General features: G+C 38.8%; 2 protein-coding genes across 2 annotated transcripts in view; both read left to right on the top strand.

Moving 5' to 3' along the window:
- nsd1b (nuclear receptor binding SET domain protein 1b) overlaps window positions 1-16,626 on the top strand; it is a 39,661-nt gene extending 23,035 nt beyond the window's left edge. Inside the window, exons 12-24 of the mRNA XM_079247531.1 lie at window positions 440-563; window positions 2,106-2,306; window positions 2,394-2,573; window positions 6,390-6,546; window positions 6,684-6,889; window positions 6,987-7,099; window positions 8,410-8,556; window positions 10,728-10,850; window positions 10,928-11,044; window positions 11,908-12,049; window positions 12,181-12,287; window positions 12,524-12,725; window positions 14,653-16,626. Of these exons, the coding sequence (XP_079103657.1) occupies window positions 440-563; window positions 2,106-2,306; window positions 2,394-2,573; window positions 6,390-6,546; window positions 6,684-6,889; window positions 6,987-7,099; window positions 8,410-8,556; window positions 10,728-10,850; window positions 10,928-11,044; window positions 11,908-12,049; window positions 12,181-12,287; window positions 12,524-12,725; window positions 14,653-15,320 (2,487 nt within the window). The 3' untranslated portion in view covers window positions 15,321-16,626. The remainder of the gene's footprint in view (window positions 1-439; window positions 564-2,105; window positions 2,307-2,393; window positions 2,574-6,389; window positions 6,547-6,683; window positions 6,890-6,986; window positions 7,100-8,409; window positions 8,557-10,727; window positions 10,851-10,927; window positions 11,045-11,907; window positions 12,050-12,180; window positions 12,288-12,523; window positions 12,726-14,652) is intronic.
- A 5,417-nt stretch (window positions 16,627-22,043) lies between these two features.
- LOC306761711 (uncharacterized protein) lies at window positions 22,044-25,375 on the top strand (the record flags this gene model as incomplete). The annotated part of the gene is made up of 5 exons (XM_079247981.1): window positions 22,044-22,071; window positions 23,905-24,065; window positions 24,466-24,682; window positions 24,813-24,888; window positions 25,068-25,375. Exons 1-5 carry the CDS (start codon window positions 22,045-22,047, stop codon window positions 25,373-25,375), a joined length of 789 nt encoding a protein of 262 aa, XP_079104107.1. The 5' UTR covers window position 22,044.
- Between the last annotated feature and the right edge of the window lie 646 nt (window positions 25,376-26,021).

Genomic DNA, 26,021 nt, shown 5'->3' with positions numbered 1-26,021 from the left:
AAACTGATGAACAACTAAAGTTTTACATCGAGCAGGAATGGGAAAGAATTCCACCTAAAAATTAGTGTCCAAAGTTCCTAAACACTGATTAAGTGTTTTTAAGAGGAAAGATGATGTGACACGGTGATAAACATGCTCATCTCAGCTTTTTGATTTAAGCCTTGCAGACGTCAATTGAAAAAAAAAAAGAAAAAGAAAAAAAAAAAGAAAAAAAAAAAAAAAATATATATATATATATATATATATATATATATATATATATATATATATATATATATATATATTTATATATATATATATATATATATATATTGTCATGTTAGTGTATTAAGGCTCATTTAAGTTTAGGTTAATAATGTTTTGCACAATTCCATAGACCTTAGGCTTGTGTCTTTTTGTTTGTTATAATCTTTGAAAGTAACGTGGTTTTTTGTTTCAGGTGTGTGAGAAGACAGGGGAGCTACTGCTCTGTGAGGGCCAGTGTTGTGGAGCTTTCCACCTGCCATGCATCTCTCTGGCTGAGGCTCCCAAAGGGAAGTTTGTCTGTCCGGAGTGCAAATCAGGTATGTTAAGCAGTTCAGTTGTTTCCTGAAAAATGAGCCCAGTAATGGAAGATTTTTTTTCCCACTTAAACTATTATTGTAAACAGTTAAACACTTAATCTATTGTATTACAAGATCAAGTTTTAAGCCAATAACAGTTGTCATGATGTGTGTTTTGTATTTTTCGTATTGGTTTCTTGTTTTGTATCTTTAGTTCTGGTCTTCCCTGTTTAGTTCTCTTGTTTCTTGTTTAGCCTTTGTTCCTGTTCATTAGATTCACCTGGTCATGTTTAGATCATGCACCACACCTGGTCTTGTTTAGATCATTCACCACACCTGGTCTTGTTTAGATCATTCACCACACCTGGTTTTGTTTGGTTTTCCTGTGTATTTATACTCCTTGGTTTCTGTTCCCAGTGCGGGTCCATTGCTTGTGTTTGTCGCCCGTCTTTGCGTCCCTTCATTTCAGTTCATTCAAACTTCTTTATATTCTGCATTCCTGGCTCTGATTCCTGCATTTGAGTCATCACCTCCACCAACCTTGTGACAGTAGCAAAACATTCACCTCTAAGCATGCCGTTTCTCACAGCTAACTTTCTCTGTTTCAACGCAGCTGACGTGCTTTGTGTCTCTCTCTCTCTCTCTTGGTCTAGCTCAACCATTCTTAAAGGGGCCACGCTGTTCTTTTAACAAAGCATTGTACACAGCACCGTCTGACAAATAAGTCTTGCAATTGTTTTTTTTTTTTTTTTTGGCTCACTGGCCGCCAGTTGCCAGCTACTGATTTAAACTATGTTTTATTTAATGTCCTAATTCAATTGAATGCAATTCAGTTCAACTTTATTTGTATAGTGTCGTTTCACAACAATGTCATCTCAGGGCACTTTACAGACATGTCAGTTCAAGCCAACTTATAAATAGCCAAGATAATAGAAACCAATGGATTGCATCGGATCTTGACTTTGATCCAATCCCCCGTCCTGAGCATGCATGAGGCAACAGTGGGAAGGAAAACTCCCTTTTGACAGGAAGGCAAAACCTCCAGCAGAACCCGGATCAGGAAGGACAGCCATCTGCCTCGACTGGTTGGGGTGAAGAGGACAGAAAACACATATCAACATGTACCACATACTAATACATTTGCAATAAAAAAAAATCTTATTACTCCACTGCATTTCTCACACAACCTCCCCAGCATTTGGCCATTTGATCATTCCTGTAAAGTGTGTGGGCCCTTTCTGGTCCAAGTGTGAATAAGTCTAGTCGGAGCGTTTTTTCTTTATCTGAAGTGGGTAAGACACTCAGAGTCAATGGTGTTTGGTGCCACAAGAGGTCACGTCCATTTTCACAATGTGCGCACAAAGACACCTTTAAATAATTTATGGAAAAAAAGACATATGCCAGCCTTGCAATGGACTGGCGACTTATTCAGGGTGTACCCTGCCTCTTGCCCAGTGCTTGCTGGGATGGGCTCCAGTTTCCCGTGACCCTGAATTGGACCAAGCAGTTAAGAAAATGACTGACAAATATCAGCCAGATGACCAATACTTTTCTTTTATTTAGGTATCCACACTTGCTTTGTGTGTAAAAAACGCAGCGACGATGTACGGCGCTGCATGATTCCGGTGTGTGGGAAGTTTTACCACGGAGAGTGTATCGCAAACTACGGCCCAACTGCACCTGTTAACCGTGGTTTCCGCTGCTCCATTCATGTCTGCCTCACCTGCTTCATCGCCAATCCCAACAGCTCATCCATCTCTAAAGGTAAACAGGTGGATGCAGAGGAGGAATGGCTCTGCTGTTCGCTGTGTGGTGCACTGACTGTCAACTCCCTCTCATATCTGCCTGCAGGTCGTCTGGTGAGGTGCGTGCGTTGCCCAGTAGCCTATCACGCAACAGACCTGTGCATGGCAGCGGGTTGTGTTGTTCTTTCCAACAACAGCATCATCTGCCCCAACCATTTCAGCCCACGCCGTGGTGTCAAGAACCACGAACACGTCAACGTCAGCTGGTGTTTCGTCTGCACTGAAGGTACTAATGAACCCACACTGAAGGGGAGTGTCTGTAAAAAATTACATGTATTAAAGATTTTTTTTATAAAAACATAACAGGTGGAGGTTGTTGAGCCGGATGTGTTATGTTGTGGTGTAGGACAAAACAAGGACCCAAGTGCAGATTGGATGTAGATTCTAGGAGGGGTTTTATTGTTTTCCTGGGCAGAATGGTAGGTTGCCAGGCAGGCAGGTTGACTGACAGGCAGGCAGGCAAGAATCACACACTGGTGACAGAACAGACAATTGTTAGACAAAGCGAATGATTATTTAGGCAGTAATGCTGCAATGGCCGAGAGCTGTTACCACTGATGAAACAACAATCAGGCGATGACTGGAGAACTGAGCTGGCCTTTTATCTCGCTGCTGCTGATTGCCAGATGAGAACCTGGTGCGGACTTGGTTGCTGGGGAAACAGGCACACCCACTGCAGCACAGGTCAGGGCAGGAACCACAACAGTTATTCAAATAGTTCAACCATTTCCTCTTATTAAACATAATCATTCTAAAAATGTCAATGGAGTTCAATCAATGGCTGCATTATATCTTAACTTTAATTATTATTCTTTGAATCTCTGTCTTTATCCTTTTAGAGAAATATGTAGTTTCTGCTTAAACTCTCTTCTTTCATGAATATTAAAAAATGCTTTGTAATGCTAACTTGCTTGGCTTCCTGTTGTCACAACTGTTATTGCACGTTATAAAAAAGGAAAAAGCTTCAGCTGGTTATTGTTCTCAGGAATTAAATAAAAATGTTACGATATTCCTCTTGGAAGAAGCATTTATGGTTGAACATATTGGACAGGGATATTGTCAGGTGTCTCCCTTATGGTTCACTTGAGTACTTGAACTGTTTTCTTTGTGATATGCTGAAAGACTGGAGTTATGCTGGGTCGGGCTGTCTGAGCTGAACTCATGCGTTTAAATGGGAAACATTTGCCAGACGTGCCTCATAGGCTACTAACCGATCCTGTGAATGAATAAAACAGTATTTGTAACAATCAGGTTTTTGTTTGTGGTTGGTAAATACCAGGTACTCCGAATCAAGCGCTCCCTGTCTGGTGCATCCGGGCACGGTAGATTGACCATGTGCCATTAGGGTGCTTGCAAATACTATGTTGTCTCCATGCAGCGCAGAAATGTTTCAGTCTTTCTCTGTTTTTCTGCTGCTTTTTGGCCCCCTGCACTGGCTTTTGGGGGACATATAGTGAAAGTCTGTAAAGACAGAATAATTTATAGTCATTGCCAGTTATGCTGGCTTACCTGTTTGCTTGAATTGTGGCAAAAAGGTATGAAATAATAAAAATTGTCAATTTTAAAGACATTCTCTGAAAATGATGAGCAGTGCTGAGCTGGATCAAGTCTCCAAACCGAACCACTGCTGTTGGTTTTGTTGCAATTGAAACATATAAGGCAACAGAAAACCTTTCATGAATGGAGACACTCCTTATAATAAAGATATAATATTAAAGCATGTAATCTTGGACTTAAATAGTTCAGAAAATTAGAGAAATGTTAACGTGACAAATATCACAGCTCAGAAAACCAGGGATGCATGCAGAGATTTTCTTTACCGGTGGCCATAGGGTGGCCTGTGAAAATATCAGGGTGCCCAAGGGTCATAAAGCCAACAATGCATAACTACAAGCTTGGTTTGGAGGGTGATGCCAAATCCAACTATGGGGGTCTGGATCACTCTGGCTGTCTGAATGTACACACTGTTCCCTACATAGTGCCCTCTACATTGGTAACACCATTTTCTGAGGGTATCTGAATGTCCAGAGGAAAAACAGTAGTGCAGTCAAAATTACCCACAATGCATCTTGAAAAGCAGTGAGCACCAATGGTCAGTAGATGGGTCAATATAGACCACAATGCATTGCAGGGAGGAGCTCAAAATGGCGTAAATGACCCGAATGCCAAAGCAAGTTAAAAGAAACTATAGATCAGGGATGTCAAAGTCCAGTCCTCAAGGGCCGGTATCCGGCAGGTTTTTGTTGTTTCCCTACACCAACACACCTGAGTCAAATCAAATTAATCCAACAGCTTCTAGTCAAACTATTCATTCACTTTGGTCAGGTGTGTTGGAGCATGGAGACAACAAAAACCAGCAGGATACAGGCCATCAATACATTGAAAACAATTTAATCTTGAAGTTTGGCAAATTTAGGGGCGTGTCCCTTTGATTGACAGGTACCAATCTCTGGCTTGAAGAACGTAGAACAACCACGGTTTTTAGCCGGTTAACAATGTGACTTAGCTTTAGCCCGCTTACCTCCATTAGCTGGGTAGCTCCCGTTATCTCGGGGTTAGCTTGGTTAGCTTTTAGCTACAAAAAGCTCGGAGTTCGCTCGATGTCAATCATCCGCCATGACGCTCACGTCTGCCCTCTCAACTCCACCTCTTTGCCCATATTTGTAATTTCCGTGCGAGACGACGCTCATGACGCTGCCAACATGGCGACAGTAGGAACCGCCCACCGAGCTTCAATTCAGCTCTTCAGAAACCTATGGGTGACGTCACGGAGACTACGTCCATCTCTTTATATACAGTCTATGGTTGTAAATGAGGGTTTGGAGACTAGTGTGGACATTCGGACACAGCCTCTCTCAGTCAAAGGACTTTTGAACCCAACTTGTGAGGTGTCCTCTATGTGCCTGATTAAAATACATGCTTATTTATTTTACTTTTATGAGTTTTTGAAAGATTTTGACAAATTTATCAAAAGCATGACGTGCTGTCCTAAAAGTACGGGATTGGCATTTTTTGTCATAATACATTAAAAAAAATCAACAAAATGATAAAAGTTTGTTTATTGTAAGTTACTTTAAGAGTATTAGTTTTGTGGCTCTAAACTATGTTAATTTAGTAAAGCAGGTGGTAAAAATAGTTTTAGAAGTGAACGTTGTAGACCCCTGTCCTTATTTGTCAGATCCTGAAGCTGGGAAGAACGGTGCTGCTTTAACTGGGTTTGACTGTAGGAGTGGTATAAAGTGAGGGCACATTCACATCAGCCTTTTTAAATTGAATCTGAGTCCATTTGCTCGGTGAGTCCGCTTCGTTTGGGGAAATGTAAATGCGCCAAACATATTCTGATTTGGACAAAAGACGCAAACCCTGTCCGCCTACAAACGCAGGTCTTGGCCCATTTCAAGCCGACGAAATACATAAAGCAAACTACAAAAAAGTCACTTCCTGCATTTGACGCTGTGTTGCATTGTGGGTAAATACATAGCGATTGCGTTAGGTGTTCTGCCTCGTCTGTTGTTCATACTGCAGTCATGGTTGCAGTGTATTTCTGCAGTATACTTGCAAAAGACAAAATAAAAAACCCAAAACAGCAATAGTTTTGTCTCCATGTTTAGCGCTCAAGAGGAGAAAACAGAGTTTTCTTCTTCATGCAGGTCTTGTCCTCTCTTATGCTAAATACTAGTGGAGTGCCATTTTTGGTGGGAATATGAATATATTGTTATAAATGTTTGACGCTTTTGACCAAAGTGTAGAATGAACGCGATCTCAGTCTGAATGGATACACCCCCTTTATGAGTCCCCAATCGGACCGAGTCTAGCGGACGATCCTGATGTGAATGCATCCTGAAGCTGAGTACCTTGTGTCCCCCACACACACTTCAGATTTACTGCTGAATAGTCTGCAGAAGCTTTTTTGTTTCTTTCCCAGATCTGTCCCTCAGCTTGGCAGCTCTCCAAACAATCTTAAAATCCATTCAGCTTCAAGAAGCACCTGGAGAACACCTCAGACAAAAAATCTAAACTTACCTCCTTTCTAATGCTTCAGGTGGGAGCCTGCTGTGCTGCGAGTCATGTCCTGCTGCGTTTCACCGGGAGTGTCTGAACATAGAGATGCCCAAAGGCAGCTGGTACTGCAATGACTGCAAGGCTGGGAAGAAACCTCGCTACAAGGACATCCTCTGGGTGAAGGTTGGGCGCTACAGGTCAGTGACCAATCTCAGAGACTGCCCAGTGGATTAAAATGGAAAAGTTCTGCCTTCCCCACAGCAAATATCTATTTTTAATAAACTGTTTTCATTTAGTCTTTTATTCTTTGTGTTCTGTTTTTTTTCCTGTTAAGGTGGTGGCCAGCAGAAGTCAGCCATCCCAAAACAATCCCTGAAAACATTCAGAGGATGAGACATGATGTTGGGGAGTTCCCCGTTCACTTTTTCGGCTCCAATGACTACTTGTGGACATATCAGGCCAGGGTTTTCCCTTACATGGACGTAGACGCTAACAGCAAAGAAAAGATGGGAAAAGGTGTTGATGCAACCTACAAGAAAGGTGCAATAGTTATATGTAAAAAGTATTACTGGAATTGGTTTCATGTTGTTTAATGTTGACCTGACAATGCTGGGAATCATTGATGTACCTTTTTTAGCTTTGGAGGAGGCAGCTGTGCGATTTCGTGAGCTGCAGGCAGAGAAAGAGCTTCGGCAGCTACAAGAAGACAGGAAGAATGACAGAAAACCGCCACCATACAAACACATTAAGGTCAGAGATAACACGTATACTTTTCCTTTGCGTCTCTGAGCTCTAATTATATGTGTGGTGGCATCTATTAAAGCTCTAAACTTTGGTCTTTATAATTGAGCACATTGGGAACTCTTTCATTAGACGGGGAATTTTGAAAATTGTCACATCTTCATTTGGTTTGGTCTGTTTCACTTCAATTTACTTAAGACCAAACAGCCTCTCGATCATGTTATGTAGTTACAACACCTGCTCACTCGGAGGAGGTATTCTCCAAAAATAAGAGTAAGCAAGAATGAAGAAGAAAATCCAGCTCATTTGTTGACCAGAACCGAAAGCAGCTTTTTCACCACATTTAGCAATGGAGAAACAATATGTTTTTGGGGTCTCTGGGTTTCTGTTTTACTTTAATGTTAAAACTTGATTAGTTTTTCACAAGAATCTGTCCAGCTTGAGCAGAAAGATAGGATCTAGATTTCCAACATGTATGGTTTGTTGTAACTTTGGTCACTTGCTCAAATTGCTTTCACACTGTCAGCGCACCAGCCCGGAGTTTACTTCAAAGTTTACTTTAAAGAAAAGGAGGAACTGATTAAATCTTTGTGATGATCCAGATCACCATTTGGATCCAGGAATTTTTTAAAGGATTCTTTAACATTACGCTTGGCAGAGGTTCGTGCTCTCTGAGGGCTTTTCTAGTATCAGACAACAAATGGATAAAACAGACACTAAAAATTTCTGTATTTCTAAATTTCTTAATATGCACTCCTGAGTATAAAATTTGATAATACATAACAGAGAAAGCAGGAATGAAGTTTGGCATCAAATACACCTTTCCATCTTAGCTCTGATCTGTTTGGATATCTTTCAAAAAGCTGGTGAAACCCAAGAACAGAGACCCAGAAGCTGTTGGGTTATCTTCTAAATTTAGCTTGTTAGCATCTAAAATGCAGATTAGATATTTTTCGTAATCTGATCACTTAAAATGGAAAAATATACATGAAGGTAATGACATGCAACTTTACTTGAACTACTGTAGTACAACATTGTGTTACAACCGTTGGTTGTAATCTGGTTAGCCTGACATGCTAACGCTATGCTAATACCTCATGCTAATGACAACCCAGCCATACTAGTTCTTGGTGAATAGCATCAAAAGAGACCACACAGTTTAATTACTCATGTTGTACTGAACTCCCAAAATCACCATGGCAAACATATTTAGCCTAAATTAGAAATTAGAAATATTTTTAACATCTTAAAATGAATTAAGAAACCTCATATTTCAGTTTTCTATGAGTTTAACCATCCTTCCTTTCTGACTCATCCAGGTGAATCGGCCAATAGGAAAGGTTCAGATCTTTACTGCTGACCTATCAGAGATCCCGCGCTGTAATTGCAAGGCGACAGATGAAAGTCCATGTGGGATGGACTCTGAGTGCATCAACCGCATGCTGCTATATGAATGCCACCCGCAGGTACTGACAAACCACAAACATACTCCTGCTTTCTTTTCATGTGTTCTGGGAAAACATATTCACAGGAAATTTAAGGCACAGCCTTCTTAAAATATTTTGTTTGTCCATATTCTTAACCACTTAAAGCAAATTCTAAATAAATATTATGCAGACTACTAGCTGAGATTCTGGAAAAACTTGTGAGTGATTAACTCAGTTAGACTGAATAGCAATGAAAAGAATTGGATTGATTTGGATGCTTTATTTTAAGTCCCCTTTCTGTTTACAGTGTGTTTAAATAATTTGGGTTAATATGTCTGTAACGGTGCTAAACCTAAACTTAAAGCGCCTGAATTGCCGCTTGCAAGAACATCTAATTGATGCGTTTTGATCGCTATGTGACTTGCGTCCAATAATGTCAAATTCCAACACTGATGTGTTTTTATCTTTTATTGTCCACCGTGCGTACCATGAAACAAAACTGTTAGGGATGATTGTCAGTATATTGTCCATATTAAGCGATGTCAGGAGAGAATGAACATACATGAAAACGAACGGTCAAAAAACTGTGTTCACCTTTGTACAAGCAACACCTGTCTCCTGCAGAAAGGTTCTGAGGTAAATAGGTTGACCGTAAATGTGCAGTGCCGCTATCTAGTGTACAAACAACTACATTTTCTCACAGTAACACATGACTGTCATCTGCATATAAATGAAATGTTTGTTTTGACATTGTAGGAGCCATTCCTTAATTATTTATATATATATATATATATATATATATATATATATATATGTATATGAAATGGCTCCTACAATGCTTCCTTTCCACCTTTGGCGGCCCCTGGCTTTTTGTTTTTCTTAGTTCCACCCATTACAGTCCAATTTAAGTACTGAAAGAACTATTTTCTTGAATTAGGTGGAGTTTTATTTCTTTCTGACTGGGATAGGAAAAAAGTTAGTCCGCCATCTTGAAAAGCTCGTCGGAAGCCTCTCTGAGTTAATTGTTGGGTTTTGTATAATATTTGTTGAAATCCCCACCTAGAAGCGATAATTGCGGTTCAGATCAGGTAGTAATGACACTGGTCAGATTTTTAATGAAGTGACTGTCCTGCACGTCCATGTACTTTAGTACATCATGTCCATGTACTTTAGTACATCATGTCCATGTACTTTAGTACATATGTTGTACAGAGTAGCAAAAACTGTAATACATCTATTTTTTTCTTTTTGAGATAATATTAGTTGCTGTGAAAAGTGTGTTTTTGTTTATTAAAATGACAGGATTTCCTTAATCTACTTTGATGCCCAGGCTTCAGATGTGATTCCTGTAAACAGGTTATTTGCATTTTAAGATGCTGTAGATGTGCTGATACCTTATTAAAGTTTTGTTATGATGAATGTAGATATTAATGACTTTGAGGCCTTTAACGTTCCAAGGTATTAACTAACTATCCTCCTATCCTTGGTAGGTGTATATTTTATTAATTTTTATTTTATGAATTGTAAAAGCTTGTCTTTGGTCCTTATGAAAAAAAATTAAATGAAATTAAAAAAAAAAAACATGATTAATCCCGAAAAAGCACACAGAAGAAAAAGAATGAACATAATAATCTTATAGAAGAAGAAAAATGAAGTAATATTTGAAAAGAAAATTTAAAAAGCCTCATTTAAAAACAGCTTTTTAGTTATAAGATCCTCAATCAATGTCACTGGACACAAAACAGGATAGTTCACATTAAACCGGCGGAGAATAATCAATCCAGAACAATGTTGCACATGTTATTTCAGTGTGATCTTGTTAAAGGTTTGTGGGAGGAAAATTCTGCCTCTTGTAAATAAACTCTTTAATATTTCCTTAACTATGAACCCAGCAATATGTCCGCTCAGCATGATACCTAAAACCCCTCAGCTAAAGAGTTGCAGCGGGTTGTGGTGCCGACTGGCCACGTTGACAGGATGCAGAATCATTGTGAGACAATGGAAAACAATCTTCAAACATTATTTGAGCTCTGGCTGTAACTGATATCTAACAGCAGGACATGAGAAAATGTCCTAGGTCCCACGTAAAATCTCATCTGGAGTGGCTACTCAGCTGCAGATTCGGTGTTGTGATACAGCCAAGGTTTTTGACACTTCTGTATAACAAAACAAAGAAAACGTGAATAAAAGATGACTCTCTGAACTTGCAGGTTTGCCCTGCAGGCGAGCGATGCCTAAACCAGGCATTTACCAAACGCCAGTACAGTCAAGTTGAGATCTTCAGGACGCTGTCTCGAGGGTGGGGGCTCCGCTGCGTCCATGACATCAAGAAGGTAACAGTCCTGTTCCTGTTGCTGGCCGGTACTCATGCTTCGCTTGTTAATAAATGTGCCTTGTGTTTCTCTGTCAGGGTCACTTTGTGAGCGAATACGTTGGGGAGGTGATTGACGAGGAAGAGTGCAGGTCGAGGATCAGACATGCACAAGAGCACGACATCTGTAACTTCTACATGTTAACTCTGGACAAGGTACACATGCAGCAGCAGAATTCCACACCCAGAAATATTCCCCTGGTGTTTTACTGCTTTAACAGCACACTGGGAGATGGATTTCCTCTAAAGCTAAGCCGTCATCAGGTCATTTGCTTATTTCATATGTCTGAAAATAATGAGAATAATAATAAAACCTTTTAATTTTATGTTCATCTTTGGACACCATGAGGCCAAAGGTGACCGATGAGATCCACGATGGCAACATGACATGTTTAGACTGAAAACTCTTCATTTACAGGGAAACCCTCGGTGTTTAAACACTGTGACAATGACCTTAATTCATGGCTGATTTTTAAACGCCCTACAACATACTACTCATGCTTTGCAGCAGATGGGATGAAGTTAATACTGCAAACTCATTTAATGCTTGTGCACATTACGCAACCTTTGATGTGTTAGATTTCCTGGAGCCTGACAGCATTTTTAACCAGTTTCAAGTTTAGAAAAGTGGAAATTAACAATGACGCAGCTGTTTTCATCCTGTTTCATAATCATAAAGAAAAATTCAAAAACATAACATATAAATTTCTGATTGTTGCAGCTCATTGCATGATAGGACACCGTATAAACTCGTTGAATACTTTATGCAAAAGTTGTCACCCTGTAAGTTTGCTCTGATGAGTGAAGCTCATTTTAAAACCTTGTGTCTAAGTTTGCTTCTTGATCTGCAGCCCTAAAATGTATTGTCTGAAAATGAAGTCAACGCGTACAGTAGAGCAACTGCAGAAGAGGAAGACAAACTGAAGACTGATAAATGTTTTTATTTGACTGTGTGTGTGTGTGTGTGTGTGTGTGTGTGTGTGTGTGTGTGTGTGTGTGTGTGTGTGTGTGTTGTTTAGGACCGGATAATCGATGCTGGGCCGAAGGGAAACGAGGCTCGCTTCATGAACCACTGCTGTCAGCCAAACTGCGAGACACAGAAATGGACAGTGAGCGGAGACACCCGGGTGGGATTGTTTGCCCTCGTTGACATCCCTGCAGGTCTGATGCTTCATATAGATTACATGCATTGTCCAGCTTCACTTTTCAGGCCTCTTTTGCTACCAGTTAATCAGAGCTTTGCTCTCATTTTTAACTTACAACCAATAAGTTGAACTCTGTTTGACGTCCAGGCACTGAACTCACCTTCAACTACAACCTGGAGTGTTTAGGAAACGGGAAGACGGTGTGTAAATGCGGGGCGCCAAACTGCAGCGGCTTCTTGGGCGTGAGGCCAAAGGTGAGCCACGTGTTCAAGGTACAGCATCTTTCTAAAAAAACAACAGCAAATACTAATCACAAGCACCTCTAGAGAAACAAATGATGTGTTTGCTATGTTGTGTATTTGCTGGTTGAATAGATTCTTAATTTACTGGGAGATGATAAGTATTTCTTTCTCTTTTATCCTTTTTTGCTTTCAATGTAAAGCACTTTGCGCACATTGAAATGTTGTCGATCTCTCTTATGTCCAACCAGAACAACCCGCCATCTGATGACAAAGGCCGCAAGCTGAAGAGGAGAGGTCATGGCAAGAAGAAGAAAAAGGTGGTGTTGACCAAGGAAAGAGAGGATGAGTGTTTCAGCTGTGGAGACGGAGGACAAATGGTTTCCTGTAAGAGACCTGGATGTCCCAAAGTGTACCATGCAGACTGTTTAAACCTCACCAAGAGGCCTGCAGGTTAGTGGATTTGCCCACCTATGTGAAGCCGCATCAAAATGAGATATTCTGCATGTTTATACGCCCCTTCCTGCTCATTATGATAATCTCATTTTGTATGGATTTGGCCCCTTTTCAACTCCTTTTTTTATGTTTTTACTTGTGAGGTTTTTTGTGTTTGTATGTTGGGAGGCATTCATGTGTTTATATTCATGTATGTATCTGAGAATCTTTGAAAAATTAACAAAGATATTGTTGGGGGAAAAATCAGTGCATAAAGTTTACCATCTTTAAACTGTATTATTTAAAATAATAAAAACAAGTCCTTATCAGGTCATAAAATCTGGTTTGTCCAGTGAAAAAAAAAAGCCAAAAATAAGTACTTCTCTTGTCTGAGCAGTTTATAAAACCACCTTTAACTACAATATCTTGAAGTAATTATTCTCTCTATGACATCATTAGTCTCAGTTTGTTGTGGAGGAGGTTTGGTCAACTCATTTTTACTTTCTTGTAGTTTCTTGTTATTCATTCATGCACATCTTCCCACCAGAGGATTTCAGTCTTTGAAAAGACATTTGCAACATAATTCTTTCTCTTCAGTCATTATGTTGCAGTTTTTCTACTATGTTTGAGATTTTCAGGCTTCGTCCAGCAATATCTTCTAACTAATCCACTTATATTTCTTCTTAAGTTTCACTGAAGAGTTTTTTTTCACAAAAACACTCTGTCACACTCCATCAGACTCAGAGACATGTTCATGGACTGTGGAATTTTTCGTATCTATGTTGAATACAAATCTTTCTGCAAGTTGAAAAGGCATCAGATGACTTTAGTTTGCATAGATATACAGCTGAAAATGTGCATGAAATAATCTGGACTGCATGAAGAGACATGGACAGAGATATGTTAACACCACGAGGTTGTGCATCCTGATTCACTCCAAGACTACATACAGAAGTTAATTACTCCAAGTTCAGGAATAATTAATGGCCCATTTGCTCAGAAAGCTGTTTTTATATGGTTTGCATTTTGCCGTGGAAATATTTATATCCACTTTGTCACTTTACACTTTTTTTTTTATGATTTTTTATTTTAATTCATTCTTTTGGTAGTTTGTTTGTTAGTTTATCTTATCTCTGTCTGAACTCTGCATCTGCACGTGCTCTTCAGTTTTACCTGCTTTTTTGGGTGTAATTTCGAGCCAGTTGTCACATCCTTTCAGCTTATGAAGACACTGGTGTTCAGAAATCTTAGATGCAAAGACACAATTTTATGCTCTACAAATACATTAAAGATTCTTGTGAAGAGTTTTCCTAAAAACAAACTCAAAGAAACAACTTAAGACTTTATGAAGATTCATGAGAAGACATTGCTAAATGAGGTATATATTTACAAAATTCTCGTGGTTCAAACCAAGAACACCTAAAGTTTGAGGCTCAGGTGTCTTTAAGTGTTTCTATGAAAGATCAACGTATTGGAGCTCAGCTGTCTCTCATCTGCTCTGAGCTATTTGGAGAAATAAAGCAGGTAAAATAGAATTTTTTTTTTTTTTTTGTATTATTCATCCCGGTTGGGCTCTGTATTTTCCCCATCTCTAGTACATTTACTAGAAGGCAGTGGACGGCCACGTTGCAGTGCCTGGTGAGCAGTTGTGGGATTAATGGGCTTCCCACAAGAATATGTGAACATAAATAAGTAAAACTTTTTAATTATTACATTTTGTGTTAAATACTTCATCTCTGTCTTCAGCATCTTGTCAGGAAACAGGAACAGTTGATGTGCAGCTGGGTAGTAAAAGGTGTTTTCTGAATTTAATCCAGTTGCCTTTGAGCTTTTGTTTCTCTTCGTTGCAGTCATTATCTGTGTCTTTTTATTATTTATTCATGGAATTGTATTAGAAAAAAAAGGTTTTATTACTTTGAAGGTTTGCCGTTTTATCCCTTTGCAGGTCGCTGGGAATGTCCGTGGCATCAGTGCGACGTATGCGGTAAGGAGGCGGCGTCCTTCTGCGAGATGTGTCCCAGTTCCTACTGCCGCCAGCATCGTGAGGGTCTGCTCTTTGTCTCCAAACTGGACGGCAAGCTGGCCTGCAGTGAGCATGACCCCTGTGGGCTGGAGCCACTGGAACCGGGAGAGATCCGGGAGTATGCACCTGAAAGCAGAACCCTCACCTCTGGACTTGGCATGGCCGTCATCCCGTCCACTACCTCCAGCGCTACCAGCGCCGTCAACCCAACCAGCAGGAGCGTCGGCAACAGCAGCAGGATGTGTGCTTCCGAGTCATTTCCTTCTTTTTCCATCCCGGTACCCATCACCATCCCTGTTGCTGCTCCTGCCACCTCACCTACCCACAGCAGCTCCGACGCTCCCAGCAGCCCACACGTGTTCGACCTCCCTCACTATTCCCCCATCTCCTCATACGAGGATGAGAGAGACGTTTTAGGGGAGGACGAAGAGGAGCTGCTTGCGGATGGGGACGATGACCTGGTGGAAGTGGGTGACGTAAGTCGGCAGAAATCAGACTCTCATGATGAAGATGTGGAGGCAGTGATGGAGGACATGAGCCTGGAATACCTTGAACTCAAAGATGAAGAGGAGGAAGACGATGAGGAGTGATGCACAGAAGTATTATTATATAGAAAAGCAACTCAGAGTCACTACAGTGGGACAGCACTTAGGGATGAATGAGTCACAGTCCGTCACTGTTTGTATTTAATCATCAGTTGGATGTATGGAGGGGTTTTAGGAGCACATTAAATCATATAAACATAAATAAATTGTGAAGGTTATAAATAAAGTTGTGAACATTAATAATATATAGATTTATAAATACTCTGGCAGACTGTGTATCCAAACATTTCACAGTTTATTTATGCTTTTGTAGTTTTTTCTTTGTCCTAATAATCACTTCCTGACCTCATGACACATTTGCACCTTCACAGGGGAGATCTGATGTAAAACTGCCCTGAAAACTTTTAACATATTTCATTTTATCATATTTGTTGACCATCTTCAGCTCATCGGCTCAGACCGAGGCCGGATGTGAAGAGATATTTTATCTGTCCGTCATATTAAACCATTTGGGATTTTCTGTTTTCCTTCATAAAAGTTTAATCTCTAATGTCCCTCCACAGTTCTGCAAGCTAAATGCCATTTAGCTCAGACTCACTACTTCCACCCAGGACTTGAATTGTTGTTGTTGTTGTTTCCATAAACTTTCCACCTGTTCCTGATGCTTCACGTGGTCAGTTGGTGCTTCAAGTTTATGACCATCAGTGAAAACCAGCCAGATGATTGGCTGCCTGGAAATTATCGTTGTCGGCCTTGACTGTTAAAGTCATCCACCAAATCCATTTTTTTTTTCTTTGTTAAAGTTGCAACTGCAACATGTTGTGTTTATTTCAAGCCGGACAGTCACATGGATTATTCATCCGCCCCAACGAGTCGGGCTGTGAACTCTACATTTGACTTTGAACCTCTTCATGTACTCAAAGGCAACGTGTAAGGACCGGGTAGATGGCTCCAGTGTGTTAGCAGCGCTTTATTGGTCATTACTTATATGCTGTTCTGTGACGCACAAATATCAACAGGGTGGAACTGAAGTGTCGACGCTCCCTCTTGTCGAGGGGGAAACTAAAAGTCTTTGAAATCAGTGCTTGAAACGATGGACTCTTGCTGTGACGCTTGCACTTCAGTTTGCATTCTTGCCACGTGTTTCGCTTCGTCTGAAAGCTTAATATTGTCTGTGTGTTATCTGCCAATGCCTTAGACTGTACTGTCTTCTTCTGAGACGTTTTTAAGGAATGGTTTCGTGCGTGAGAGCCACATTTCCCTACAAATGCCTTTTTTTTTTTTTTTTTTTTTAAAGTTTCCCTACAAGCAAAGTTTCATTCCAGTGTAATTATGACCTGTTAGATCTCAACCACTGACCTGTTAAATCAACTGCTATATAAATATATGAGAAGAGGAAGTTATGAAATAAATAAGCACCTTGTACTGGCATCTTCTTTTTCACATGTGCATGTCTAACAATAAAGCTACATTTAAAACCAGTGAGACAAAGAAGAAGTCCTGCAATGTGGATACTTAGTTAGAAGAAACTAAATCGGGGAGCAAGGTGGCCTCACAGCAAGAAGGTCGCTGGTTTGAGCCTCGGCGAGGTACTCTGGCTTCCTCCCACCGTCCAAAGACGTACATGTTGGGTTAAATAACACCTACGGCATCAAGATGGGTGGCAGGGAGAGATTTCTGCCATTGCTCCGCCACCAGGAGATTTACTGGGGTTTAAAGGAGAAATATCCATGACTGGTGGTCCCTAGCTGATGACCCATGTATGCCTAAGTAGGTGTTTGGATCAGACTTGCCTCAAGGCACCGGCGGAGGTGCGTCAGGCAGCAGGTAGACTACAAACCCGCATCTACAAGTAATTGGTTCCTCTAAATCAGGGATGCCCAAACTTTTTGCCTCCAAGAGCCAAACTGAAAATGATCCAGTGAGCCACGAGCCAAACGCTGCAGCTTTAAGGATGAAACACAAGTAAATGTATGGAGTTATTTTAATTATTGTCCAATAACTGAAAGTGTATTCCTTAAGATCTGGGCAAATAAAATGTTGCATAAATAATCAATGTAGCAATGGAACAATACAGCCATAGTTAAAAGGGCAAGAAACAATAATTATAGCCACTAAACAGCAACAACAAGAAACAGTGCATGTTGAACAAGGCAAGTTGCTGATACTTAGTGGGACACATGAAGTTGATCTTTGGACATTGCCAGTCTCTCCATGTCAGGTTGCACCTGGCTCACTGACAACGTGAGGATGTCATTGAGGCGAGTCAGTCAGGGTCCCTCTGAGTCTGGTCTTATTGAATTTCATGACACTGAAAGTATTTTCTTTTCTTCAAGCTCTATAGGGTATATAAACAATGACTAGCAGGCCAAAAACAAAGTGCTGGAGGGCCGATTTTGGCCCACGGGCCCCACTTTTGGCACCCCTGCACTGAATTGTCTGTAAGAGTGAGTGAACGGGTTTTTGTCTCTGTGTGGTTCTGTGATGGACTGGTGACCTGTCCAGACTGTACCATTACCCAGTGATTACTGGGATAGGCTCCAGCTTCCCCACAACCTTTAATTGGAACAAGCGGTTAAGAAAATGGATGGAAATCCCAATTCATCAGTCAGGAAGACAATTATTTTTACCACTTACTGAGGAGAATTTCCCACCAGTCAAATGAGTCAGGAAGCTGAATTAAAAAGGTGAACATAAAATATATAATATTGGCATGGCTTAAATGTTCAGGCTGGTTAACATAAAATGAGACAAATACCATATTTGTCGGACTAATAACTGCAATTTTATTTAAATAAATATAAACGTACGTAAAGATTCCCTAATAATTCATGTTCAACAACCTGGTTGAGAAATAAAATGTAGTTTTTCTGTTTTGGTGGCCTTTTTAAAATAAAAAAAAGGTGGATAAGAATATCACCAGCAAATGGTTGACAAAACTCTGAAACCCCATTTTAATGGTTTGTATTGTTATCAGGAACATTGACTGTTAATAAAAACTGAAGACTGAAGATGTTGGAGCATGACGCTGTAATCCAAATAGATATTTTCATCCTAAACTGGAGCAGATGGGAGACGTTGTTTCAGACTATCATGGGACACACACTACCTAGTAGTGTCCAAAGTCAGCCTTGTAATGAAGAGAAAAAAACAAGATCCCAGACATTTCACTATGACATCAGAAAATGTAGTTTGAGTTAAGGCAGAGTCTATCCACCTACAATACATTATTTTATCAAATGGAGATAGTTAAAATAATGGATGTGTGAATTCGGATGACAACACCTTTCACATTTGTCCCCAAGTAAAGTTATGAACCACTGTCAATAACGAGAACTTCAGGTGCGTCACAACCCTCAACAAAGGTAGAAGGCTGAAAATATCAGTGGTTTTTATTTGCTTCTTACCTGAAGTTTCCCTCTAAAACACCCCATCAGAACTGTTCCTGTAGTGTGAAATGTCCTCAGGAGACCAGATGTAGTCTGACTGACTTGATTCAACCATGATCTGAATGAAGAAGAACCTTCATGGACAAAAATCTGGCTTGTTTTTTAAGTAAGTACCTGTCGTGGGTCATCACTGCAATCGACACCGTTGGATTCCCTCACAGATGTTTATGTCTTGAAGTTTGGCCACTGATGACCACTGTCCATTCACAATCGGACTTGGCATGCCCATCTTTACCACTAGATGACAGTAATTCTTGTACACCATCTTTTTAATTACGTCTGTTTTGGACAAATATTTCTGCACCGATTTTCAAACAATCCTCATCTTATTGTTTAAAGTAAAATAGCTGTCGGTTCACTTTTGAAGTTTTTAAGTTTTATCTCCTTTTACTTAAAACTTTTTTAAGTATTTCAGTTTATCAACATGTATTTATCAGTTTAGGGTTTGGATAATATGCAGTCTTACACTGTTGTCGATATGTTAGAATTTCAGACAATAAATACACTTTGGCCAGATTCCAATTACACCTCTTGGTGCTACCTGATGTGCTCCTGAGCTTTCTTGCACTTTACCATTTTACAATTGACAAGGCAAATTTTACAAATTGGTTATGAAGACCAAAATCCTTACTACTACTAGAGTTTTCACTTGTGGAACTGCAGCATGTCACAGTTTTCAGTATTAAAACCAGTGAAGTTAACAGAATGTTGCAGCACAGGAAGAAATCTGGCAGGAGTGAGTTATGTAGGACAATGGGAACTAGAATTGTGCTGTTATGTAATACCAGTACAATTCTAGTGTGAATGCGATAATGTTTAATTACTGACATAAAATGCAAAAAAGCCGACAATGTCACTGAAGTTAGTGAAAAAACCTGGTAATTTTTAAGCGGTGAAAACAAAGATGAATTTGTCATGGATTAGTGAGAGGCATGATGTTGTGATAGTATTAGGTTGATCCAGTGACAATTTAAGGGAACACTTTTAATTTTTTTTTTTTAACTGCTCATAGAGCATTATTGAAACTATGGTATGGTATGGTATGGTATGGTATGGTATGGTATGGTATGGTATAGAATTGTAATTTCATTATAATATGATTGTTTTGCTATGTAGAAAGCTCAGCATAATCTTATTATCACCACCATTGCATGGCGAATAAACCACCTTATACATTAAGCATCTCTGGATGTGTCTCCTTCTGACAGAGGACTCTGCAGCTGCCCATTCTAGCAGCTAGCAGATGTGAGGTATTATTTCCAATATGAAAAAGTATAAAATAACTCAAAAGAATGAAAACATTAAGTGAAAAAAATGCAGAGGGAAGAATGCTTTATTAAATATTAAAAATAGAAAGGAGGTGGGAAGTTGTATCGAGCAGACATATTGGGTAAATGTCACTTGTGGAGTTTGAACCTATGACTTCCAAAGCCATAGTCCTGTCCCATTAACACTAGGCCACCTCCTATAACATGCACATATGAATGGGAAAAAGATAAAACTCTTCTGTTGAGAATAGGATTCATTCTATATTAGTGCACATAGATATTGTGGAAAAATATTGCATATTTGACTATAATGCTACGAAGAACTAAAGATGGTTATGTTTGAATGTTGAATCAACCATTTGCCGCTAACTATTTAACTTTAGTTACTACAGAAACAAATCTGTTAATGTTTAAAAAAAAAAAAAAAAACACCATAGACGAAAGAGCATGCCGTTTCTTTTCATTTCTGGTCTTAGAGTGCCAATACAAAACTAAATAATACAGATAATGATACAATAATAGAGAAAAAAAAACTACTACAGGGTGTAAACACATCAAAGCAATTCCTTTTTCAAATAAAAGAAACAATGAAGATCATAGATAAAGCAGTTACAGTTTTAGTAGCTTTTTTGTTCAAAGAATGTTTAATAGAGCAAAAATATTGAATAAGTTCACTTTGGAACACGTTAAATGAGGGTTTTCTGCCAGCAAATTGACTTTTATGAATCTGAAATTTTGCCATAATGATAAAAAGATAATAATATATCTTTTAGGATTATCAAACATTTTGTCATTCTCTAGGAACCCAAACAACACATTCCTCCAGGATAATTCGTTGTTCGAATCAATATGACAAGAAATAAATCTACATACATTTATCCAAAACTGTACAACAACGGAGCAAATCTAAAAAATGAATAGTGGTTTCTGGGTAGCTGTCACAAAAACTACAGTTTATGTCCATGTCTTTCTTAAATCTACATTTTATAAATTTTTTGCAGGGTAAAATCTGTGGATAATTTGAAAGGAAATCTCTTTCATTTTATTTATGATCAAAAACTAGTTTGGTAAAAGCCAGACCCTTTTCCATGGTAGATGATTCACAAAATTATTCCAATAAGGAATTCAAAGTCAAAACTTGACTCTCTAAAACTGCAGGCAAGTTGCATCTAATGTCTGGTCTGACTTTCAATTAGATCTTAAGAAATATTTAGGTAAGGATTTCCTTTTAAACGAGTCTGACCTGCTACGTATCCTCCTGACTACCAGGAAAAAAATGTGTAATTACAAATGTTCACTACAGAGGACATTGCTTAAACTTTTAAATATTGTGGTAAAATATAGTTATATTTATCTAAGAAATGATTTAATGTGTTTATAAGATATTCAATGAAAATATAGCTACAAAATTTCAAGTAAAAATCAGCACAAAGAAAAGTATTATGCACTTTTGCTCTTCCCATAAAACATGCTTGTTGCAATGGAGGCCATTTTTGTCCTCCACAGAGGACAAATTTGAACTACTGGTAGTCAGGAGGTTAAAACTCCACCAAAAAATGAGTCATATATCATCAATTTGCTGATTATTTTAGCAAAGTTTCACATACATAAAATGAAATACTTGAAAAAAATGCCCTCTTTTTCTCTCTTCAAAACAATGTGATCTATGTACTTATTTTCATGTGATCAAAAATTGAACTGTACAAACCTAAAACATATGAAAACCGTACATCTGTGCAAACTGCCCCACTGGTTGATTCGCCTTGTATTATACTGTTTAATTTCTTTGTTGTTGTTACTTTTAATGGTCATCTTCATTATTACACTTTGTAAATACTAACCCATGCAATAACTTTTTGAAAACTTAATAAAAAATAAAATTTAAAAAAAAAATTTTTTAAAAATTTAAAAAAAACTGCAGGCAAGTTGCCCCATATTCACATCTCCATCTGATTGGTTGGTGATAAATCAAACTGTCCAATCAGAGGACATATTCTTGGTTTCCTCCAATCAGCGCTCATTCAGCTTCTTTAAAGGAAGTAGATTTCCAACATGGATGATGGCGACAGCTCATCTGGGGTGGGTAATAATTTATGAAATTGTGGAAATTACATCTTATGTCAAGACTATATAGGAGCGTTCCATTATTTTACTTTTTCTTATTATTGTTGTTATTATTTTAAGTTGTTCCTGTGTATCTAATATGTTCAGTCGCGCAAAATAAAGTCGCCGAACAGAGATGTTTACATCTGCACTTCCAGGTCTCTCACCTAAACTATATTTTAAAAAACATGTCTGGAAACACGCTAGAAATAAACATCCTTACCAAGAGAAGAGTGTGAAACGGCTTTAATTGATAACACAGGCTGGTAAACTGCTGAATCACGAATAAAGTTCAGGTTTAGCTCTTTCTGCCTGTTTTAGTATCAGACATGGATGTTTATCCTGTTTGGTCCAAGATCCTCAATCTGTCATGGATTTAAAAGCTACTAATCATTGACTGTGCATGAAACCACTGTATGAACCCATTAATGGAGATCTGTAAGTTTATATTATGTTAATGAATGTACAGTTGTGCTCATATGTATTCATCCCCTAAAGGCTGAATTTACAACAGTCACTCAAATAACTGGAGACTTAAAAAAGGAACAATAACTAAAAATTTGCTATAAAAAAAAAATAAAAATAATAATAATTTAGTAATATAAGACACTGTTTTTTTCATTTATTTAATTGAGTTGAAGAAAGAAAAAAAAAAACAAACAAACAAACAAATTGGTCCTGGACAAGTTAGAGCACTTTTCTGTTGAACAGTGGGACAAAATACCTGTCAACAGGTGCAGAAGTCTGACTGAGAGGAACAGAAAACACCTGACTGGAGTGGAAACATTAAAGGATTGTTCAACTAAATATTAGTTTATGAGTGATGTCATATATAATAAATTATCTTATTTCTTTGCTTTTTAAAAAATATTTCTATTGAACCAGAATTTTTTTAAAAAAGGAAATGATTTTCATAAAATTTTTATTTACTATTACTTTAGTCAATTTCAGTTTATTTTACAGGCAGGTGTTTTTTTCCTTCTTTAATGAAAGGGTATGAATAAATATGAGCACAACTGTATGCTAATTAAATATTTTCTCCTAATATTCCACTCTAAACATATGATCTTTTTATCTGCTTGTATAAATATATATGTCAAATAAATGTGTTTTGGTATTTATTGAAGCCAAAATTGTTTAAAAGTACAAGATTAAATAATTAATTTAATACATCTTGTTGAAGCATAATGAAAACTGAGCATTAAAACAAGAAAAAAAATATGTGGAAGTAGATTTATTTATTACAAGAATATGACTGGCTGAAAACTGCTGTGATTGAACGTCTGGCAGAAGTTAATTTCAACCCAACAATCTGGTCAATGAAAGTGATTTTCTCCCCAGAAGTATTTTCCAGATTGGTCACAATTCATTTAATGCTGTACTTGTTTCATATGCAGCCAGTAACTCTTTCTACGTGTATGCTCGGGTTGGATCACCTCACCTGTTTAATTAACATCCCATCCTTTTAGCTGACGCTTTGTAAAGACAAAGTATTTTTACTTCTGCTCAAATAAAGTCTGTTTTTTTCTGGATGTGTTTATCACTGCACTGTCTGCAAGACAGATTATAAAAATCTGTTAAGTTTTGATCAGGAAACTGCTGCTGAGCTGAGCACACGACTACATGAAAAGGTCAAATATTAGTCTGAACTAATGAATAAGATGGACTTTTAATAAACGCAGGATTTATGGATTTTACCGGTTTGGGTCTTTCCCCTTACCCAAGATAGTTTGTTTCTTTAAAGTTTTGTTTCATTGTATTTTTATACCACAATTTAATTTTTAAAAAATGTATGTTTTTCTTCCACAGGAACCAAAATCTGATTTAGAGAGAGCTATTCGTAACTTTATTAAGGTTCTGTCAAATGCCCAGTTAGAAATGGGGAGTGAAACTGGTGCTACAGCTGTACAGTGTCATCCACCCGCCTGCCGGCAGACCACCAGCGAGAACACACACAGGGGAGAACAAAGGTAGATGTTGAATTTTAATTTTATTTCATGAGTTTGGCTTGTTTTTGTGTGTTGTCTATTGTCTGAATTTGTGCTCATATTTAGTTTTTTTTTGCATCTTTATCCTTCCCCTTTTAGGTAAAGTGTAGAGGTACTTCTTTTTTTCCAACACCCACCCATCCTTCCTCATGTTATCTTTTCCTCATTCTGCATTAGAAATGTGCACCGCTTTCGTGGCTGCGCCTCAGCCTGCCTGATCCTGTTTATGTCACATGTATGTTGTATGTTTAAGTCTTGGACGGGATGTACTGGAATTAATTTTATTGTGCCGACTGGTTCAATGACAATAAAGTTTCTGAATCTGAATTGTTTCTCTGTTGGCTGCTGTAATTCCTCATGAGATGGATTTCTTTGTTTTAAGTGGCAGGTCATTTTCAGCAGTGTTTCAGAGAAGACAGAAGAGAAGAAAGTGGCGTTATCCAGCAAAGTTTGGCGTACCTGCTGCTCGCCGCATAAGGCTCAGTTTCTGTCTTCTACCTGCTTCAACAACAAAAACTCACAAGGATGAACTGAAGCTCCTTCCAGCTGGACTGGCAAGGCGGACGGTTTGCATAGCTGACGATGCTGACCATGAAGAGGTCATTTTCTTCATTTATTATTGGCAGTTTCATCTCTGGTTAACCTCTGTTGGTTCTTGGAGTTTTAGCAGAAAGATCTTTGGTATTTCACATTTGTCTTTCCAAATTCTTTTCTTTTATCTTGATCTAGATCACAAGAGTGCTTCATGAGAAATATCCTAAAATGAAGACCCTAAGTGGGGGATGGCTTTTGTATAAAGCTGCAGGTAACAGCTCTATCATAGTAATCATTGGTAAACAGCCAAATTCTTTGTAGATTGTACTGAAATTCTCAGTTTTCCTACTCAGATGTACATTTTAAGTGAAATTAAGTGCAAACTTATTGCTTTAATGTGTTACGGGTACCATGCTCTACAACGTCTTGGGTCTCTTTCCAACATCCCAGGTGGTAAAGGACAGAGAAACCTATCAGTCGTAGCTCAGGGAACACAAGGCTACACGTCTAAGATGCTGAAGATGGCCACCAGCAATGGGAGGCACAGACTTTACATTGTTCCTCTCCATGAAGAAATGGATTCTTCACCTCTTCCTCTTGATGCTGCAGAGTCCAGCCAAATGCCAAAATCCATTTGCATAAGTTGCGGACTGAATATGCCTCTTCAGATACTTGTTGGTCACACCGAAAGCTGTGGACAGAGAAAAACCGAGGCCACAAAGTTTGATGGCAACACATCTGTACCATGCAGTTCATGACCAGCACTCCCAGAGGAAGGGATCTTGGATTTCAATTGGATCGTGCATATTAAATAAAGGACATGTTAAAATAACTAATGTGGAGGAAATTATTTACCAAGTGAAGCTTTCGTCAATCCTTGAAGTCTAACAGGTGTCTTAATGGGTTTTATTATAAAACAGATCATGGACTCAAAAAATCTTCACATCATTTATAGCTCTAGATATGAAGGTTTCATCACACACAATGAGAATATCGGCTGTCTCCACATTATTCTGTCTGCTACACAAGACTGGATTACCCAATGGGCATTATGGGCACGGGTCCACGCCCACTTAGGGCCCATTTGGAGACTAGTGGGCCCACAGACTATACACCAGCAGTTTGGACATGAAACAAAATGTAAATAAAAGCTAGTTACACCACAGTGTCTGGTGTATTGCTATTGGTACCACCGGCTTAGAGATATTAGAAATGTTGTTTCACAGTGCATCATTCACAATTTTCACAAAGTTGCGCTAGGGAAGGGGGGCCTGTGGGACACTCTGTGCCCAGTGGCCTGTGCACTTTTAATCCGGCCCTGCGGCGGGATACATCAACATATTTGATCAGTATTTACATTTTTCTTTGCTGCTTTGTTGGCAGGTAACCAAGGCAACACTAGCC

The sequence above is a fragment of the Telmatherina bonti genome (assembly GCF_933228915.1).
Source record: "Telmatherina bonti genome assembly, chromosome: 10".
Lineage (NCBI taxonomy): Eukaryota > Metazoa > Chordata > Actinopteri > Atheriniformes > Telmatherinidae > Telmatherina > Telmatherina bonti.
This window is presented reverse-complemented; position numbering and strand designations above follow the sequence as displayed.